The 21,641-nt window shown below is 55.2% G+C and overlaps 1 protein-coding gene across 9 annotated transcripts in view; it reads right to left on the minus strand.

Annotated features, from left to right (window-relative positions):
* Positions 1-2,175: 2,175 nt before the first annotated feature.
* Positions 2,176-21,641, minus strand: part of MVK (mevalonate kinase) — a 35,826-nt gene continuing 16,360 nt past the window's right edge. For 2 of the 9 annotated variants that reach the window (XR_014826946.1, XR_307455.4), the window contains 6 exons: positions 21,435-21,525; positions 20,941-21,057; positions 17,156-17,309; positions 5,807-5,861; positions 3,362-3,439; positions 2,176-2,859 (listed from right to left, as the gene is read on the minus strand). Coding sequence is in view for 4 of the 9 variants with exons in the window: in XM_021072506.2 (XP_020928165.2) it covers positions 15,972-16,126; positions 17,156-17,309; positions 20,941-21,057; positions 21,435-21,525 (517 nt within the window). In the remaining 5 variants the exon portion in view is untranslated. Of the gene's footprint in view, positions 3,440-5,806; positions 5,862-15,386; positions 16,127-17,155; positions 19,421-20,940; positions 21,058-21,434; positions 21,526-21,641 lie in introns of those variants that run through there. The other 7 variants (XR_002338383.2, XR_307454.4, XM_084995596.1 and 4 more) reach the window with 4 other exon arrangements.

The following is a 21,641-nucleotide window of genomic DNA, read 5'->3' on the forward strand; positions in this document are numbered from 1 at the left end:
GGGAGATGGGGGAGTCGGAACCTGAGCCATCCTTCACCCAGTCTCCAGCCCTGTCATCTCACTCCTGGCTGTGCACCCTCAACTTACCACCAAACTCAGTCTGACCAGAACCTGGGGCCAGTGGAGGGGCTGTACACTGATTCCTCAGAAATCATCAGAATTCCTCAGATGTTCAACTTCATCCTCGAAAGGCAGTCTCAGTGCACGTTCTGCGCTTCCTCGGTCCCCAGCAGGCCACATGTCAGCAAAGGGAAGTTGAGGTTCCCTCCATAGCTGCTGCCCCACTGGCCCCCGACTCCTTCCAGAACTTACGGAAGAAAGAAGATCCCTGACTGGGGGCAGCTTGGACCCTCATTTTATTTTATTTTTTGCTTTTTAGGGCTGCATCCATGGCATATGGAAGTTCCCAGGCTAGGGGTCGAATCGGAGCTGCAGCTGTCAGTCTACACCATAGCCACAGCAATTCAGGGTTCGAGCTGTGTCTGTGACTTACGTCACAGCTCACACTCTTGGCAACGCTGGGTCCCTGACCCACTGAAGAAGACCGGGGATTGAACCTGTGTCCTCATGGATATTAGTTGGATTTGTTTCCGCTCAGCCACGATGGGAATTCCCTTGGGCCCTCATTTTATAGTAAGAAAACTGAGGCTCAGAGAGGTGAAGGGACCTGCTCAAAGCTAACAGGAGGTCATGCAAAGCTGCCCCCCAAGGAAGCTAACTGCTCCACCCACACACACGCCGGGGCTGGAAGACGAGGCTCAGACCTGCCAAAGCTAGGGCTGGGCTTCCTCCCCCACTTTCAAGTTCTGGTCCTTTCTCCAGGCACCAGGGAAACTGTCCCAAGTTTATCGATTGTCAGGGCAGCCTCGAGTCAATACGGTGCACTTCGCTAATTAATCTTTTCCAGATAATTGCAGGAAATTATTGGTTGGTGTGAAGTGGGGGTGGAGAGGTGGCCTCTGCCTCCCCCACCCCCCCACCTTCTCAGAGCGGCTGCTGGTAGAGCCCAGGATGCTGGCCTAGACCCCTCTGCCCAGCCTCCCACCCCTGACCCACTTCTCTCTGCCTCTAATCTGGGGCAGATGAACCCTGCTCCCTCTGGCCCCCTGCTCAGCCTCCTTCCAGAATCCTCAGCCAAAGCTCCCACTAGGCCAGCTCACCAGGCACCTACGCTGCTCTGGGAAGCCGTAGGAAACACTGGAAGCAGGGATGATCCCAGGCACAAATCCTATGTCAACTGCTAGCTGTGTAACCCCGGGTGAGCCATTTAACTTCTCTGAGCCTCAGCTGAAAAACAAAATAGAGTTTATAACTGCATCATAGGCTACTCCAAAAGATGAAACCAAAGAAGGCTTTTTTTTTTTCTTTTTTAGGGCCACTCCCCCAGCATATGGAAGTTCCCAGGCTAGGGGTTGAATCAGAACTGCAGCTGCCAGCCACAGCCACAGCAACGCCAGATCTGAGCCGCATCTGTGACCCACGCTGCAGCTTGCAGCAATGCCAGGTCCTTAACCCACTGATCAAAGCCAGAGATTGAACCTGCATCCTTAGGGACGTTGTGGGGGATTCTTAAACCACTGAGCCACAACAGGAACTCCCAAAAAAAGGCATTTTAGTACTGATTTAGTACTATGATCTCTATGAATAATAACAACTCCAACAAGAGCCACTAAGCAAAGGCTTTGGCACATTCTAGGTACTGTTCTGAGTGTCTGATGTCAATGGCCCCCTCATGTGTGTCACTGGGCCCAACGTGGTGACCAGCATAGAGCAGTGTCACCAGGAACCAGCCCCCTGCACGCTCATTGCAGAAGCCAGGAGACCTAGCCGTGGGTGGGAAGGAGATGGGAGTGGAGTGCCAGGGGTGGCACTGGCCCCAGAGGTACCCATCCTTTCCCATTCCAAGCTCCTTGCCCTAAAACTCTGGCTCCACCTCAAGGAGCCTGAGAGATTCATTGGGGCCTCAGGGGCCTCCCTGAGGCCGCATGGTAATGAACCACAACCGGACCCTCCTGGATAAAGTTCCCCAGCCCTTTGGGGTTTCCCTCTTTCTCCCAGAGAGCATTTACCACATCACCTCGCCGGGCTGTATATACCTGCTCCTAATAAACCTCTAAGACTTTAATGAACTAAATAGCAAATTACTTTTTTATTCAAGAATGAAATTTCATCATATTCATAATTCATATTTTATTTCAGACATCTGCTGCTGATTACATTACATTTAACTAAAATTAGATGATGCTCAGAATGCAATTAAGGCTCTGCCAAATTCTTCGGCCCACCAATGCCGGCGCAGCTCAGCGGGGGCCGCTAGGAACCTAATATGTAATTAGGAGCTATTTTCTAGCTGTTTTTAAAGTCTGAAAATTAGCTGCCTTTATTAATCACACAGACAAATATAAAGTGGAACCAACGCGCGCGGAAATTTCTAAAAGGGATTTTTTGTTTAATTATACACCGCAGAGGGCCGCCACTCGTTCTGCATGTTGATTTGTTGCGCACTGACATTTTGACAACTGGTTTTCAATTTGTCTGTCGTAGTTAGGCAACAACAAAGCCGACGGTAATACTTTAACTTTCAAAACCTTCAGTGTGCCGGGGAGAGGGAGAATGGCGTGCCTCGCTGCGGGGCCCGCGGCTCGGGCTCTCGAAGCTACGGGGGCCGGAGACGTGGGGAGAAGGATGGGCGAGGGCCAGAGGGCCCCAGCTGACAAGCTGGGAGGGGAGGCGGCCGGAGCATTGGGCTGGGAATCCAGAGGCCGAGGTGTGAGGCCAGCTTGGGGGGCTGGTCGAGAAGAAAGCCTCCCCCTGTCTGGGCCTCTGTTCCCTCCTGGGCACCACGGAGGAGTTGGCAGCCTGAGATCCTTACAGAAAGAAGCCGTTAGGTGCTAAAATTCTATCGTCTTTTCTCCTGTGTGCCAGACCCAGCGCTGTTTTCCCTGCAGTATTATTTGGCCCTTGGCCCTTACGAGAGAGAGCTTTTATTATTTTACTCTACGAAGGATGAAACTTAGCCTCCATGAGATTCGGCAAGTTTCACCGGCCAGCAGGTGGCCACACGAGAACTCAAATGCATGGACTTCAGGCTCCTGTGAGCTACACTATCTACCCGCCTGGCTCGGCAGTCCTGAGCAGGGGCGGCTGTCCAGCCCTCCTTTCCCTCCTGTGTGGCTTGGACATGGTGAAGGGGCTTTGCAAGGTCTGGGGTTGACGCTGCAGCCCGCTGACCTTGCCCTAGCCCACTTCTTAACTGGCAGCCCCGCCCAAAGTCCTGCTGTGGGCCAGGGAAGGGGTAGTCCTACTGTGAGCATGGAGTAGGAAAGGATGCTCTGACTAGGTCCTTAGCCCTTGAGCTCACCTCTCCATGTGGCACACGTCCTGGTGACATCCAGAGAGTCCTCGGGGCAGAGCAGCTGCCTAGGGGCCCAGTTCCACCCTATGCAACAAACAGTAAGAGTAGCAGACGGCTTTTCTGGCGTGCAGGCGCTGCGTGACACTTTCGTGCCTGCGCCCTCCCACAGACCCTGTGAGGTGGTTCTTGGTCAGGCTCGGTTTCCCACGGCCTGGGTTCAAACCCAGGCTCCGTTGCTTCCCAGCCATGGTGGGCTTGGCCAGGCTGCCTCACCGCTCTAAGCCTCGTCTCCACTTTGTTAAAAAGTGATGCTCCTGATGGCACCAGCCTTCGGGGTTCTGGTGAGGACTGACCAGGATAATCAGTGCCTGGCTCAGAGGAAGCCTTGGTCATGGAAGCTGCACGTTACTGGGGATGGGGACCCTGAGGCTCCATGGAGCAAAGTACTTGCCCTGAGGTGCCTATCGCTGAGTTGAGAACCGTACCCCATTGGGCCTGAACACATGGCCCCGGCTCCCACCCAGCCCCCGATGCTGCCGGATGCCCACCACGGAGAGCTGGCAAGGGGCCTGAGGACCCACTATGGGGTCCAGGTCTGGGTGACTCATCTGGCCCCCGTCACTATTTCCAGGGGCCCTCAGGATGCTTCCTCTTCTGCCTCTCATGCCCTCTTGTACCCTGGAGGGGGCTGCTGAGCAGGGCTGGAGCCAAGGCATGGCGGTGGAGGCCACCACGGGGGTCTTCTGCCCTCACTGACCCCAGGCCAGAGGAACCAGCACCCACCACCTGCCAGAGCCAGTTTTCAGGAGCCAGCCCTGCCTCCCCTCTTGCCCCTGGGCTCTTCTGATGAAAATGCCAATGGAGAAAAGGAGGGTTTTTTTGGGTGACAATGAAACTGTCAATAAAATCTCAAACGCAAGGCTAGGCAATGACTATTTCACTTACTCTGACAGCCAAGATTCTGCCGGGGAAGGAAAGTGATAGGCATCTGCTGACATCAACAGCGCTTCTTTGGGAGAACGACCAACGACCAACGGGAGAGGCCGCCCCTGAGACCTGTCTGCCTCGGGGGCGGCCCGGGCTGCTGCAGTGGCCAGAGTAGCCAGGCTCAGCCATGGAGGAGAGGCTGGGTGCCCTGACTCTGTCCACTCATTTATTCACCCCACGGCACCCCTCTGAGCTCTGACACAGGCCAGGCTCTGAGCTGCGGACTGCAGATGCAGGAAAGAAACGGGGAAACTACTGCCCTGAAGGGCGTTCTGAGTTCAGCTGTGTCCCTCTAGAAGAGATGGCGAAGCCCTAGCCCCTGGTACTTCTGAACGTGATTCTGTCTGGGGTCCTGGCAGGTGTCACCCAATTAAAATGAGGTCATGGGGGGGTTGAATCCTATGTGATTAGTGCCCTCATAAGATAAGGAACTGTATGAAGACAGAGAGACAGAGAGAAGATGGCCGTGTGACGGGGACGGAGGCAGAGACTGGAGGGGTGCTGCTGTGAGCCAAGGAAGGCCAAGGGTGGTCTGCCACCACTTGGAGCTGGAAGAAGCAAGAAAGGATTCTCCCCAGAGGCTCAAAGGGAACGAAGTGGACCCACCTCTGGCAGGAGACTCTCCAAAAAGGAGAGACCCATTCCCTGAGCAGGGGAGGGGAGTTGGACTCTAAAACTGAAAGGCCCCTCCAAGCACCTGGGGAATCCTCCCATCTGTCGCCTCCAATCCCTCAGTTCCCAATGCTACCACACCCTTCCAGCCTCTGCTATCTCTCACCTCCCACTGTCCCGCTCCATCTGCCACACCCAGAGGACTTCCTGAAGCACAGCTGTGGCCTCCGCTCCTGTGTTTAACACTGACTGTGGCTTCCCAGGAGCCTCAGGGTAAACCTTGCTTTGTATTGGCCCAGGCACTGCTTCATACAACAGGCACCACCTGAATGCCGAACCAGGTGTGGCTTCGCTGCACCCACTCTGGCACTGCTCTCCTCGGTGCCTCTGCTGCCTAGAATACCTTCACTCACTTCCCAGCTCAGCCAAAATTCTGCAAAGGCACCTCCTCCTCCAGGAAGTCTTCCCTGATCCCCTTCCCACGCTCCAACTAGGACATGAACCACCCCTCCCTGGGTTCCAGGGTCACCCGGAATCTGCCACTATTTCCAGCCATTGTCAGTTTGCTCTGCGGGTCTGCCCTGTGAGCCCTGGAGGGCAGGGATGGGTCTCGTTCACCTGGGACCCCAGAGCCCAGCACATAGTTTGAGTTCAGGTCGTATATCTACTTGACCCCTCGGTCCCAGCCAAACTCAGGCCTTGGCCAAGAAGCTGGACCTGGGGACGAACACAGGTCAGCCACCTAGAACCTGGACCAGTTATTTTCCCACTTGTGACACTCTGAGATTGCCCAGGGTAGGGGGACAGAGACTGGCTTTGGGGTTGGAGGACCTGGGCTTGAGTCCCACTTACCAGCTGGCTGGCCTTGGGGATGTCACTTTCTCTCTCTGAGCTTCAGCATGCTCATCTGTGAAATGGGAACAGCAAAACTTATGACACAGGGCTTAATTATAGTAATAATGGTTTTGTCATTATAATGATGATTGATTCATTGTAATTGCAATGGGTATCATGTGGCTTTCTGTCTCTAAAAATCCATGGGTCCTTCAAGGCCAGATTCCCTGACCAACCCCTCAGAATTGTGGATCATACACATGCCCTTGTGAGAGTGCTCAGAGTTTCTGTTTGTCATTTAATTCTCATAACTCTTTATATATATGTCACCCTTCCAACTGGATGACATATCTCTTACCCATAAGGACAGTGTCATACTTCAGGGGCTTTTGAAGGACCGAACACCTGCTGGATGATTGATCTGACCCTTCACAGCCCTGACAGGGGCTAATACAAATCTGAAACAATATGGGCACTTGATCTGAGGAACAAACTGCAGGGTAGAGACTGCCAAGTGGAATTTGGAGTCAGGTAGACCTGTACTTCCACTTGGCTCTGCTGCTAATGGGCTATGAGACGGAGGGCCGGACCTTTTGCCTCTCTGAACCTCAGTTTTCCCTTCTGCAAAATGGGGGACAGGATACCCACTGCTCAGAATGTCAGGAGACAACATACATGAAGGTGCCTGGCAATAAAAATCTCAAACGCAAGGCTAGGCAATGACTATTTCACTTACTCCGACAGCCAAGATTCTGCCGGGGAAGGAAAGCGACAGGCATCTACTGACATCAACAGTGCTTCTTTGGGAGAACGCCTGGCGGGAGAGGCCGCCCCGACACCTGTCTGCCTGGATGCCATTCAGGCCAGGGCTGCTGCGGTGCACCGAGAAGAGGCTGGGCGTCCTGACTCTATCCGCTCATTTGTTCCCCCCACAGCAGACATTCAATGCCCGAGCAGGTCTTTAACATCAGAGTCCTGGGTTCCATCCCAGTGCCACTCCTTCCTGCCGGGTGATGTCAGACTTGCCCGCCCACCACTCTGAGCCTCGGTTTCCTCTTCTGGAGAATGGGGACAAAACCTGCCACTGAGACCTACTGTGGGAGTGAATTCGGTCCCCCATGTTCAGTCTGACCATGGAAATGTGTGCATTTACTGGTGGCTGTTATTCTATTGCATTGAATTTTATGAATGTCTGGACCTGTTCTCCCCTAGGGCCAGGCCCTCCCAAGGTAAATGGAGTGAGGAAAGGGCAGCACCAACCCTTCCCAACAACAAGGACATTGCCCATGCCTCTCCCCCAGGACTTCAGAGGATTTCAGAAATGCAATTTTTTCCCCAGCCCCCTGGCTGCTGGGAGAGGAAGGGTCTGTGGAGGCCCTTCTTTCCGTCTGAGTGAAAACAGGATAGGAAGAGAAGTGCCCACCACCTTCTGACCAAGACTCCAAGCCCCACCCAATCCTAAACCCAGCAAATCCCTTTGGAGAGGTTGTCTGGAGAGGTGAGCTTGGGGTAGCCAGGCTTCCTGAGCTGAGCAGGGTCATCACATCGAAGGCAAGAGGGGCGGCTTTCTGTCTGCCTACCTTCTCATCCATCCATCCATCCATTGATCCATCATCCATCCATCCACTCTTCATTCTTACCATGTACCAGGCACTGTGTTAGACTAGGGAGGGCAGCAGTGAGAAGACCCCATGGCACCTGCCCTTGGAGGGCTGGCAACTGACTGGGGAGACAGGTGATGTAACAGCAAAGGATGGCACAGTTTGGGGGTAAAACAAAGGGAGAGGTGGGTGAGGGTGCTCCAGGCGGGGAACAGCAGAGGCGAAGGCCCTGCAGTGGTCCTTGCTTCCATCACCATCACCATCGTTCTCACCTGCTCCGTCCTCCCCATGTGTGCTCACGAAGCAGCCGGAGGGAGTCCATGTTTATTCCTTTAACTCTTGCACTGGAGAGTTCCCGATGTGGCGTGACGTGATGGGTGGTGTCTTAGAAGCACTGGGACGCAGGTTTGATTCCCTGCCCGGCTCATTGGGTTAAGGATCCAGCGTTGCCACAACTGTGGCTTAGGTGGCAACTGTGCTTGGATCTGATCCCTGGCCAGGGAACTCCATATGCTATGGGGCAGCCAAAAAAGAAAAGAAGAAAAAGCTCTTGAGCTGGAATGTCAGCTTCCGGAAGGCAGGCACAGGGTCTGCTGGGTTCACCCTTACTTCCTGGGTGGCTCAGACCCACGCCCAGCACAGAGCTGTCCCTCTATCATATTTGCTGAGTGATGTGCCAAGTGAATATACAGGCACCGTGTCAAAAGCTCTCCACCTGTTCCCTCAGGTAATCCCTACGCCCACCTCCATGTGATGGAGTGGGCTGTCTCCATTTCCCAGATTAAGAAATTGAGGCTTGCCCGAGGCCATACAGCCAGCAAGGGGCTGAGCTTGGGATTCAGGCTCAGTTCTCCCCAGGGCCCTTTTGCTCCCCTGCCGGCCCAAGGTGGGGGTGAGGGAGAAGTGGGGATGCTGCAGACAGCAGGCCCCCCAGCTCTCTGCCAAGGGAGCAGGTTGAGAGAGACAGGGCTGCAGCTCCATAAATAACCCGGGTCCCTGGGCCCTGCCTGTGGTTTAGCAGCCCAAGAGTGTGTGTGTGTAATACAAACAGCTCTAATCCCCTGTCAGTTAAACTGGATATCAGAGGAGACAAGCTTCCGAGCGGGGAGGCCTAATTGAATCGAATTGAAAAGGCGGAATGGGCGGCCGGGCTGCGGAGGCGGGATGCCGGGAGGGAGCAGGCGTGCAGCTGGCTGGGCCTCCCCTGCCCTGGGCCGGGCGGCACCGCAACCCCCGCTGCAGGGAGCCGGGCTGGGGAGGGAGGGCATCGCAGTAACGGGGTGGAGGGGGCACCCCAGCCACGGCACTCCGCCCTCTCCAACCTCCCCTTTATCTGCTGGCTCTGCCATTTTCTCCCCATCGCTGACCCTTTTTCTGTTCCCTCTGTTATCTCGAATAATGTCACTGCCTCTTTAGAATCTATTCATCAGAGCAGAAAGAAGCCAATGCTGACACTGATAAAAAAAAAAAAAAAAAAAAAAATACCATCTGTGCCTGCTGGGGAAACGCTCTCAACCCAACCTCTGGCGCCCCCGCCCGCCCCCGCCACCCGCCTGCCTGCCATGCGTGGGGGCGCCAAGGGTAATCAGATTCTGCCGGGGGTGGGGTGCCCTCCCACAGGTGGTACCCCCCAACTCCCCAGCTCATTCTCCAAGAGCCAGGGGGAGATGGCCTCTGAAAGAGGTCTTGACCCCGGGCGATTTTCCGTCTACAGAAGACCTTGATCTGGCCATTTGGGATTTTTAAAAATTGATTTTATTGGTTGACAGCATTTTAAAAAACCAAGATATTTTACCCCCAAATCTGGATTTCTGAATTCTCTTTAAAAACTAAATAGAAAGGTTGGGCCATAGTGGGCCCACCACCCCTCAGGGCAGCAACTGCCTAAAGCTTGGGATTGGGGCACTGCACTCTCCCCCAAGCCTGACTTGTCTGTGTCAGGAGGCTAGTGAACTTGAGACCGCTGGGTGGGTAGGATTCCTTACAGTGGTGCTGAGGGGCAGGTGGGCACTTTTTCAAGGGGCTGAAAATATCTTTAGAAATGTGACCCAGGCCCAGAGAGGGCAAGCCACAGGGTAGGTCACACAGCATTTCAGAAATCTCCCAATTTGAGGGCAGTGCTCTCCTTAACCACACAAGGCAGGAAGGGAGATGGGGAGATTTTGACTCTGACCCCCCTACCCCTCCCCTCCCCGCTCCCCGTCGAAGCCATTAAGACTCCTGCATCCCCGTGCTGTCACGTCACCCCTCCTAGGGGCAGGCTCTGGTCCAAGCCCCCTAAGGTGCCAGAGAGGTACTAGCCTCGCCCAGGACAAGCAAGGATACAGCAGCGGCCCTTTTGCCTCCGTTCCCGGCCCTGGAATGCCCCATCTCGACCCAGTATCCTCAGCCAGTCACGAGGCCTAGGTTAGAATCCCAGCTCTTCCATAAAAGTGCTATGTGTGTCTGCTAGCAGGTCACTTTCTTTCCCAGGCTCTGCAATCAGACTCCACTGGGTTCCAATCCCAGCTCAGCCACCTTTGAGTTGTCCTGTCACCTCTCTGAGCCTCGGTTTCCCCATTTCTGATAATAACAATAGCTACTGCTTGTTGGATGCTCACTCTATGTACCAGGCTCCAGGCTGTGTTGGATGTGCATTGTTACCTAGTATTCCCACTTTACAGACGAGGAACCTGAGGCTCAGAGAGCTGATGTGGGCAGCCCAAGCCCCTCAGCTGGAGGATGGGGCCAACAAACAAGGCCAGACCCCTGTCTGACCTTGAAGATCACGAATTAGCAATCACTGGGAAGATGAAACAAGAGCGCGAGGGCAAAGCTCTTGGGACAGTGAATGGTCACCATGATTTCTGTGGATGGGGGAACAGAGGCCCAGAGAGGGCAAGAGGCCTATCGAAGGTCACACAGTGAGCTGCCTTTTGGTTTCCTCCTCACAGCCAGAGCATCATAGGAAGAACACTGTACTTGGAGTCTGGAGACCCATCTCAGGGCCTAGCTTCTGCACCTGTCGACTTAGTGGCTTGGAGTAGGGGCTCCCTCTGGGCCTCAGTTTCTTCATCTGTAAAATGGGACTCACCACGGCTTTCCTTGCCATGAGTGTGGGTGGAGGGAATGAGCGTGGAAGCATCCAGAGCTACAGGCCAATGTGCCTACAAAGGTAGGAGCAGTCCCATCCATCACCTGGCTTCCCCAGGGCCCAGCCCAGCTCCTGGCATTCAGGGCAGGGGCACATCTAATATCTGCTGAGTGGATGGTGCCCCTGAGCTCAGGGGCCAGGATCTGCCTACAGCTCTAGGCTGTCAGGGGGGTTGGGGAAGGAGGAGGTCAAGTCCTTTCTTTCTGGGCAGGAAGGATGCCCAGGAAGGAGGCCAGGTGCATTTCAGGAAAGCCTCGGAGGCGCCCCATCAGCATTCACGGGACACCTCGGCCTCAGCCAAGACATTATGCAAATGCCTCGAAATGGATGTTTTCCTTATCAGATTTCAAACATTGTGTGAGAACAGCCCCAGCTAATCTCCCGTGCCAGGGGGGTTTGGCAGAGCAGCCTGCGAAAGAGGCCCAGTTCCCATCTCTTCCCTGGGTGTGTAATTAGGCGGCTTCTCCCTCTGTGAGGCTGGGAGTGTGGCAAGAATGGAAACACTCTGGCCTCCCTGCCCCTTCCCCCTGCTTGGATGGGGGTGGCTCAGGAGGGGAGGGAGGCCCCTTCTCTCTCCCTCCGGCTGGGCCCCTCCAATTCCTGCTCCTGCCACTTCCTGCAGCATCTGTGCACATTATAAGCTGGGGGAGAAAAACAAATAAGATGGACGACGTGGGTCTGACTCACTAGCTGGGGCCCGGCGACACTCACCCTGTCTGGACTGCATGGATCCACGTCCGGACCCTCTCACCTCTGTGGCCCTGGTCAGACCCTGCAGCAGGGGGGTCACGTCAGCCTGACGGATGGGGTTCAAGCCCGGGCTTCACCTCTTAGATCTGCGGCCTCGGGGGAAAAACTGAACTTCTCTCTGAAGGAGCGTGTGTCTGCTTCTCCGCAAAATGGAAGGATCCTTGAGGCCCACCAACCAAGACACCCTGCATCCCAGAAGCTCGGCACCAAAACCTATTTGGCAGCAGAAACAACAGCAGCTGACATGCTGTGTATGACCTTCACTCTTCACACCTGTGGCTGCAGAGTCAGGAGATGCAGGAGCTGCCCTGAGACAGATCTCTGGACCCTGGGTACAGTGCTCTTCCTGTGATGCCCCGGTTTTGAGGCAACCGAAGGTAGCCTGCTGTGTGACTTTAGGCAAGACTTGTCCTCTCTGGGTCTCTGTTTCCCCAACAACAGCAAGTGAGACATGGGACTGTTTGATCTCCGAGGGTCCTCCCGACTCTGACACTTCTGGATTTTAATTACAAACAGTGGAAATCCACGTGGGTGACACTGGAGAAGACCGCCCTTGTCCGTTTTTGTTCTGAGATGACATGGGATATGGTGATGTTGGCAGGACCCTGGGGGTCCAAGGTGTGGGCAGCAAAGAGGGCCAAAGAGGGGGGGCAGGCAGGGTAGCTGAGCTGGCACCTCTTGGCAGATGTGACAACTCAGTCATGGGAATGAGGTGGGGATTGGATGGGGACGTTGGGGTGTCACCAGTCATCTCCCGAAGACACATGCAGGACAATGGCTTAGAGCAGGGCTCAGAAGTCACACAGGCCTGGGTTCAAATCCCACTCTGCCACTTGCTTGCCTCATGACCATGGGAAAGTCACCTCCCTTCCCTGGGCTTCAGTTTACTCATCAATGGACTGGGGCTAAGACGCCTAGCTCATTGCCCTGGGTGGGTTCACAGTGGGGAAGGCACCTGAAGCACGAGGCCAGGCTGGGCGTGTAGCAGACACTCAGGAAGGCCAGCTGTCCACACTTTGGGAGGTGACAAAGCCACAGGGAGGGAGTGACCAATGCAGAAGATGGGGCATTCTGCAGGGCGACTGGCCAGGTCTTCCGAGTAAGCCACGTAATGGAGAAAAAAGGTGTGTGTGTAGAGCTGTTGTGCCAGATTAAAAGAGAATTGAGGGTGATAACAGCTAGCTGTGCGGTCCTGGACAGGATTCTGGATGTTTAGGAGACAACTGGGAGGAAATGTGACTAAGGCCTGGGCATTAGAAATGAAAACACACTGTAGGCAGGTTGCTTAACCTCTCTGGGCCTCACTGTCCTCACCGTAGATGTTGACAGGGCCTGGCACACAGAAGGTGCTAAGAGACAGCCAAGGAGCTGGTCCAAAATGAGCTGGAAAGCAGGAAGGGCGGAGGGAAAGGGGTGCCTCCTAGCTTCTGTTTTTTTTTTTAAAGCTTTTGCCTAATTCAACAAACTGCCAGTGGTCCGCAGGAGATGGTCTCAGGGGGAACAAGATCCTCACAGACAGAAGGAATGTGGGTGCGAGCGCAGCGATTCCCCTGTTGGCTGTGGATCCCAGTACCTGCTGCCTGTCTCCCACGGCGAGACCTCTGCTGGACCAGGGAAATTTCCTTCCAACTTGAGGCTGTCACTGTGGGTGTTAAATCCACACTTGGCCACAGAGGCTGGGAGCCGCTCCAAATGCTGACTTGAGAAATTGCTGTCCTCTGGCTGGTGGAGAGGGCGCAGGGCTATGCCACTTCCTCTTTGGGGAGGAAGCCAGGAGGCTGGAAAGCCAGTTGGCGTTCTCTGTGTTTCTCAAACAGCGACCCTGGGGGGTTTGGACCAAAGGGGCTGGGCGCTTCAAACCAGCTCTGTGCACTGTTCTGAAATTTCTGACTTCAGCACAGGAGTTATAATCCTGAGCCTCTACTGAGTGCTTACGATGTGCCAGGCACTGCGCCAAGGGCGTCGCATGCATTTTCTCATTCAGTCTTCGTGAAACTCCATAAGGTGGGCATTATTATTATTTCCATCTTTAAGATGAAGAGCCTGCAGCTGGAGGTGTGGACTAGCTGGCCTGAGGTCGGGTGGCTGGTGGCTGGCAGAGCTGAATTGGAGCCCAGGCAGAGGCGAGCTCTCAGTGCCATGATGGCTGCAGAAATGACCTTGGGCTCATCTAAGTGTCCTCGCCCTGGGCTCCCGCACATTCAAATCACTTGGGAGCCTTTGAAAATTACCCATGACTGAGTCCTGCTGAGATTTGTTAAAGTGGAACAGCCTGGGTAGGGCGAAGCTTTCAGGGGTGGTTTTGAGGCGCAGCTGGGAGTGACAACCACCACGCTAGGCAATGAGGAGGGCGAGGCTACAAAGGCAATACCAAAACCAGGTGGCCAGGCGTGGGTGCCACTAGGCCCACATGGTGGCCGGTGGTGGTGGCTGGGGTGAGAGGCGGCAGGCCAAGGCATGCCAGGTGGCTGCTTCAGTGGGGCAAGAGTAACGGCTTGGTTTCTGCTCTGGAGGAGATACCTGGTCCCCAGGAGGTGAGGAAGAGGGGGCATCACAAGGAGCAGGTAGGTTCTGGGGCTTCGGCCTCCCAGGCCCACCTCCCACAACGCAGAAATGCAGCCCACCAGCAGCAGCCCTGACAAAGCACCTTGCAGCCCTGACTGCCCATTCACATCGCATGGGGAACTAACTTCGGAAAAACATCCCAGCCCCAGTCTGACCAAGCGCCCTCGACATCCAGGGGAAATCAGGAGCCCAAGCATGGAAAACAGCAAGAATCACAACGAACCTGTGTCCAGGGAGAAGCACGCAGGAGCTGAGGGCAGGCACTGGAGTCAGACTGAGTTGGAATTGTGTCTCTGATGCTGATTAGCTGTGTGGCCCTGGATGAGTTACTCAACCTCTCTGAGCTTGTTTCCTGATCTGTAAAATGGTACTGAGACTAACAATTACTCTCCCAGGTTGGGGCAGATTTTTTTTTTTTTTTGCTATTTCTTGGGCCGCTCCCGTGGCATATGGAGGTTCCCAGGCTAGGGGTCTAATCGGAGCTGTAGCCACTGGCCTAAGCTAGAGCCACAGCAACGCGGGATCCGAGCCGTGTCTGCAACCTACACCACAGCTCACTGCAACGCCAGATGGTTAACCCACTGAGCAAGGGCAGGGACTGAACCCGCAACCTCATGGTTCCTAGTCGGATTCGTTAACCACTGCGCCACTATGGGAACTCCTGGGGCAGATTAAAAGAGATGATTTACGAACAGCGTTTAGAACAGTGCCTGACACACAGTAAGTCCTTAGCCTTCATATTATCATTTTATGTGTTGTTTTGAAGGGTGGAGGTAGGCAATCAGTGATACTAGAGCCATTTTCACAGGTTAAGCTGGGATAGATGTTCTTCCTAATGTCCTCAGATTCCTGGCAGTGACCCCAGGCAAAACCCAGAGAGGTCTGGTGAGTGGGGTAGAGCTTAGACTTCGCTCTAAGGCCCGCTCCCACTCCGCCGCCCCCTGAAGACACAGGGAAAGACGCCAGCTGCCCCCTAGTGGCCAAGGGCAGAAGTGCAGTCATGTTAACCAATCCTACAACCCTTGCCCCAGCCCCCACCCTCTTGAGTAGGGGTGCTCTCTTGCAGACCGGAGGCTCCCAGAGATTCAGCGGCAATGCCAGCTATGAGGGCTTTTGGATGGATTCATAAAGATCCTTGACTTGAAATACAAAGTTCAAATAGGGCCAGGCAGGCGGCAAGCACCAGCTACCAAGCAGGCAAGTCTCTTTCCCCCACCCAGCCAGTCAATTTCAGAAAGAAAAGAATTCTCCCAGACCTACAGCAGATTTTGTTTCTGTTGCTTACAGAAGTCTGTAAATTAGTGGGTGCTCACCATCTGAGAAACTAGTAAGTTTAAAACCCCCCTTTTTGGAAAAGTGCTGATGGGCTGAGAGCCTGATGTCCCGGGCCTGGGAAAGCCCCGCTCCATCCGGGAGACACACAACCAAGTGACCCAAAGCCCTTCTTTCCACCAAGACAGTGGCTGGAGAAGGGACAGGTCAGGGGAGGCAGTTGTGGGTGGCCAGAGACTACCAGACCTTCCCCCTTCTTTCCGGAAAAAAAGCACTGTTCACTCAAGATCTTTTTATTCCCCTTTTGCCATCTTTTCTGCAAACCCTTGAGGGACAGACCAGAAGAAACTGCACATTGACCCTGCCTCTCGCCCATCCTCAGGCAGGAGGGCAGAACGCAAAGACCATCACCCAGATACCCCAGGGGGCCCAGTCTAGCTGGAGAGAACAGCCTGGGCAAAGTGCTACCACGCTGAAGGTATGAAGTGAGGAAGCTGGGTAAAGGGTCACCCTGCCAGTGGTCAGGGAAGGCTTCCTGGAGGAAGTGGGAGGGGTCTGGGCCCCGACGGACAGACAGACAGGCAAGAGTGCAGAGGTGGAGGGAGGGAGGAGGCCCGCTGCTCCGGGAACCATCTGGGTGTCCAAGTAGCTGGACTCCACATGGCCCTGCTGTCCGGCTGGCTTCAAAGAACATTGTAGAACACAGACCACTACTTTCATGTGGCCTGGCTCACAGCAGGGACTGGGGTCACAGCCAGCGGGGGGCGGGGGGGGTGTCAGAGGAGCTGCGCGCCCACCGGCCAGCGTGGAGGCTGACTCCAGCACCCAGAATAGTCCAGGATCGGGCTGCGGCCACGTGGACTCATCTCAGATCCCCCAGGGCTTGCTGCACAGAGGCGTCCAGGGAGGCAGCCATGTGCACGAAGACGCCAGGGGCACCGATGCTGGTTTCCCAGCAGTCAAACCCACAGCTGGTCAGAGCCTGCTTCGTGTCCTCTACCTCTGGCCGCTCCAGATCTGCGGGGAGGAAGGGCAGCAGGTCACCCCTGACAACCATCTGCTCCCTTGAAGAAGGTTCATCCCCATTCACGGCACAGGCCAGGGACCAGTCTTCCTCGTGGAATGCCCGGCTGTGGGGCCTCAGACACAGTCTGTGAGCCTCAGTCTCCTCATCTGGGAATGGGTCGAATAATGAGATGTACCCCTCAAAGGGCATGGTGAGGCTTACATGGGCTACTGCAGGCGGAGAGTCTGGCACGGCACCTGGCACACCGCACAGGCTGGAGAAATATTCTCTTGCCATTGTCATCGCCCCTGAACTAGGCTCCCACAGTCAAGGTCAGGTGAAGTTAGGATATGGTGACTCCCTGAGGCCTGGGAGCCCCATTGAGGGTGAGAGGGCCTCTAGGGCTGCTGTGGGCTTACAGCAAAGGGGAAAAAAGCAGTATGAGAAAAAGGATGAGGAGGCTGGGAAGGGGAGATGGAGAGAAAGCGCGGGGGGTTGGGGGGCAGGGGGCGGGGAGTGGGATGGGTGGAGCACTGAGAGCCAGGTCCCAAGGGTGGGTGTGCTATGGGGACTCAACACCCAGCACAGGGGCTGTGGCTGTAAGCCTATTCCTCGGCCTTGCTCTTTCCCCACGGACTAAGAGGAAAGAGACCCCTTTGTTTAGTGCAAGAGCAGTGCCTATCTTGGCCACATTGAGGTGATAGCGAGGGCTGCAAGGCTGGTGGTGGTGGTGACTATGGATGGTGACAATGTCCTGGTTATCTCAAGAGTGTGGGTGGCTTGGCAGTAAGGAGATGGTAAGAACAAGCCCCGCGCCAGGTTCTCTAAATGCATTCTCTCTCCTTGAATCTGGGTAACGATCTGACATAGATATCAGCATCCTTGTTTTACCAACAGAGGCCCAGAGAGGTTAATTCACTTGACCAAGGCCACACAGCAGAGGTGAGACTGTTCACAGGCCTCTTCCTCCCAGGGGAATTGCCCAGGGAATTGAACCTTGTAGGCGCCAAGGCTGGCAACTCCGCCCACCCCCTGGGTACCTGGCCTGAGGAGCGTGATGCCACAGCCCCCACCGCCGGCGCCAGTGAGCTTGCTGTGCAGTCCATGGGCCGTGGTCACCTGGCACAGCTGGTCCAGTGAGGCATGGCCCACACCAAGGGCATTCAGATGGTGCTGGTTCATGTCGATGAGTTCCTGGGGGAGAAAGTTCTTTGTTCCTGCTTGGCCTGCCTGAGACCCAGGTCTGTGTCCATCCAGCAGCTCTGAGGTTTGGGACCATAAATGGCTTTGACTACCCAGCACACTGCCCCTCACCACTGGTAAAAGAACCTCTCCTTCCTGTAGGATGTCCCCCGGGGCTGGGATGGAGCTGGTAGTGAGCACATGTCCCAGGCCTGGCCACAGGAACTCATCAGGCACGTGACCCTAGCTGGGCCAGTGAGAGCCCTCCCAGGGTTAAGTCTGCCTCTGTCCACTGGAGCTGCTAAAACTGGTTGACTTCAGAGGTTGGCTGCCAGAGTTATCTTCCCTGCACATGGGAGAGAGATTTCAGACTAGGTTGTTTTGGCCCCTGGATCCAGCTATGCCTGAAGCTTTCCCCTCTGGTCTCCTCAATTATAGGCCAAAGCATCCCTTTGCTGCTAAAGCCTGGTTGAGATGGATTTCTGTCATTTGCAGGAAATGTCTCAAGTAATATGCCATCCCACACCTGCCTCAGGTACCGATTATCAGAACAGGTTTGTAGTTTTAATAAGGTCACAAGTGGGGGAAACTGTTAAATATTTGTTCAGGTTTCTTTGATTATGTGTAATAAAATTCCTGCTCTCCTGTGGAACAAACAAGATGCAGGCTGACAAAACAACCACCCCCACTTCCCAGGAGTTCCCTGTTTACACTTCACTTACTCCACCGGTGTCTGGCAAATCCCTTCCACATGCCAGGCACCGTGCTAGACGGTGGGGCTCTGAGAACGAGCTATAACCCCTGCCACTGGGAAGGTACAAATGTGGGATCTGGAGGTGGACGGGCCTGAGTCTGAGTCCTGGCTCTGCCACTTCTTGGTTGTATGTCTTAGGACAAGGTCTTTCACTCGGAGCCTCAGTCCCTCCTCCTGCCCCCCGCTCCCCGCCCCGGAAAACAGAGACTGTAAGAGTACCCGCCTCATTGCCGTGAGGATGGAGATGCCTTTCACGAGATGCCCAGCACAAGATATGTGCTTGGCAAACACCAGCTGCTGTTAGTTCTTTTATGGTTCCATTACCAGCATCCCCATTTTATGGAGGGGAAAGCTGAGGCTCAGAGGGGAAAGTGATTTGCCTAAGGTCGCTGGGCACGTGAGGGACTGGGCCTCCCCACTGAGACCCCCCAGGCATCCGTTCTCGCAGTGTGGGCTCAATTGCGCACACCTCTGCCCCAGGGGCCGAGGGGCACCTGGGCACCTGTGTGCCATCACGGGGCTGTCTGCCGAGGCCCACCTGGTTCTCCTGCCCGGAGCCTTTCGGGCAGAATCTGGTCAGCCCTCCCTCTGCAGCAGCCCACCTCACACACCCCAGCATTTTTGACAAACGAGCAGACAGGCATACTGGCCCGGTGGCAGCCCCGGGTGCCTTTCTCTGGGCCCAAGGGCTGGATGGGAGGGAAAACTTGTGGGGGCCTCTCTCTGCACCCGAGCACCAGGTGTCACGTTGCCAAGGCAGATTCCAGACACCTGTCATATTCTGATCCAAAATCTGTCAAGGATCAGATGACAGGCTGTGACACAGGAGAACAGCTCGCTGGTTGGAGCACAGAGCTGTCCGGGAGGCGAGCTGCACATTTCAGCGGCTGCCGCAGCCAAAAATATACACAATGTATAATCAACGCACTGCTCCGTGGCATTCTCCAGGGGCTTGGTGGGGCGTATTTTAGGCAGCACTCCATCATTAATTTCCCACTCGGGAGGACTGTGTTCCCTTCCTACCTACGTGAAAGGAATTGAGAACCGGCAAGCAAAGGCTGGGGGAATGGAAGGAGACGGCCGGAGGGTGAGGGCAAGAGCTCCGGAAGGAATTAGAAAAAGTTCCTGAAGCCAGCCCAGGTCAGCCCTCATTAAAAATTGGCTGACTAGGAGTTCCCGCTGTGGCTCAGTGGGTTAAGAACCCGACCTAGTGTCCATGAGGATGCAGATTTGATTCCTGGCCTGACTCAGTGGGTTAAGGATATGGTATTGCTGTGAGCTGTGGTGTAGGTTGCAGAGGCGGCTCGGATCCCTCAATGCTATGGCTGTGGTGTAAGCTGGTGGCTACAGCTCTGATTTGACCCCTAGCCTGGGAACCTCCATATGCCGCAGGTGCAGCACTGAAAAGACAAAAAAAAAAAAAATTACTGTTGACTAAAGAAATAAATAAGTCAGTGCCCCCTGGCTCGGCCACTCACTAGTTGGGAAACCTCAAAGAAAGTCAGCCTCTTTAGGCCTCAGTTTTTATGTCTGTAAAATGGGGGCAACATATGCACTTCCCAGGCAGGCTGTTGTAGGAATCGTTTGTGAAAAGACTTTGGAGAGTGGTGGCTCCCACTCATTACAGGGGCTGCAGACTCAGATACATACAGCAGAACAGGGAGGCACCAGGCAGAGAGTACAGTGGCTGTGGGTAAAGATCAGGGAGTGGTGGGGACTGCGGAGACATGGAGATTCTCAAGGGGGCCACCTGGGCACCTCCAGCTGACTGCTGCTGAACAGCCATGCAGTGGGGGCTGCCAGAACCTCTGACTCTTCCAGGGAGGCCAGATGGCTTTTTTTCCCCGCCTGGTCTTTTTAGGACTGCACCTGCGGCATATGGAGGTTCCCAGGCAAGGGGTTGAATTGGAGTTGCCACCCTACACCACAACCACAGCAACGCTGGATCCTTAACCCACAGAGTGGGGCCAGGGATTGAACCTGCATCCTCATGGATACTAGTTAAGTTCTTAACCCACTAAGCCGCAACGGGAATTCCCCAGATGACTCCTTTTTTTTTCTTTTTCTTTTTCTTTCTTTCTTTCTTTTTTGGCTGCCCCACAGAGCATGGAGTTTCCAGGCCAGGGATCAGATCCGAGCCACAGTGGTGACTCAAGCTGCAGCTGTGGCAATGCTGGATCCTTAAGCCACTGTCTTGGGCTGGGATTGAACCTGCATCCTAATGCTCCCAAGACACTGCTGATTCCATTGCGCCACAGTAGGAGCTCCCCATATGGTTTTTTAATGCCACACTCACTGGGCCAGATGGGCCGAGTCTGGGAATGAACCCAGGCCCTCTGGCTGAGCTGGTGGATCACTGGGCATCATACTTGTGTGTTGCCCACAGAACCCCACTGTCTTCTGAAGACCCTCCAAAGAGGCCAGCATTCAGACCTGGGTCTGATGAAATCCAATGGGCGAGATCTCAACCTCTACCCTAGAATTATGCAAAGGCTAGAGCAGCAACACCGAAAGCACAATTTTAGACTGAGTCTGATCCAAAGTGTGTAGGTGAGAAGGTACTGGATGAACAGAAATGCTTAGCAAACAGGGGAGAAATCACTCCTCGGCGTACAGAAGACTGAGTTCTTACATGCTTGACCCCAGACCTGGCCTGTTGAACTTAGCACATGCCAGGTGCCACTCTTGGCGCTTTCTGTACGTTCCCTCAAATATGCAGAATCACCTGAGAGAAGAGGTTTTGAAACAAGACACACCTGCTCACAGGTGCACACGGGGTGCCCAGGCCTGGCCTCTACAGTTCAGCTCCAAGGGATTCCAGGCACAGACGGGGAGTCCCCACGTGGGACAGCATGTGGACAGTGACCCCGATCCCGGGCGGGCTCTTACCTCCAGCACAAGGTAATGCTCCAGGGCCGGGGCCGCTGCCATCTCCCCCAGCACCCGCTCACACTCCAGGGAGATGGCGTCCATGGAGGCCAGGAGTGGGGCTATGATCTCCGGGAACTGGAGGGAAGGACAAAGGACTATAAGGCTGAGGGGCCAGCAGACACTGGATGGCTGTCCTGGCACCAGGGCAGAGTGGGGAGGTGTCCCCACGGCCACACGCACCCTCTGAGGGAACCTCCTCTCCCTCCCGCCAGGTCTCCGCTTGCCTGGCCACCCCCGACCTAAAAGTGGGGTTCTCCCAGCCAAGCCAGTGTGTCTAAGGATCCCTGCTCCCCTCCCAGCTGGGGGTGCACGGACAGCACCTCCCCAGGTCCCCCTCTCCCCTCTCCCCACTCCCCCTCCACTAACCCAACAGGCAGAGGGAGGGCCCAGACACCCAAAAGCGAGTGTCGTGGCCCCACCATGAACCTGCCCAGGAGTGGAACCAGCAGCACCTTTAGCATCCTGTTCCTGACGCTGGCCACCAGGGCCTTGGTGCTGCGAGGGACTTTGGTGTTGACCAGCAGGATCTTCAGAGTCGGCAGCCTGCAGGTGAAGAGGGTCCCCCGTGAGCCCAGGACAGAGCAGCTGGGTCAGGGCTGGGGGGTCTGCCAGGACTGCACCCCACCCTGCCCCAAAGTGGGCAGCAGAGGCCTGGGGAG

The sequence above is a fragment of the Sus scrofa genome, chromosome 14 (assembly GCF_054392235.1).
Source record: "Sus scrofa isolate SSC_HxYL_T2T_F1_AM1 chromosome 14, Sscrofa_HxYL_maternal_Yorkshire_Landrace_v2.0, whole genome shotgun sequence".
In the NCBI taxonomy this organism is placed as follows: Eukaryota; Metazoa; Chordata; class Mammalia; order Artiodactyla; family Suidae; genus Sus; species Sus scrofa.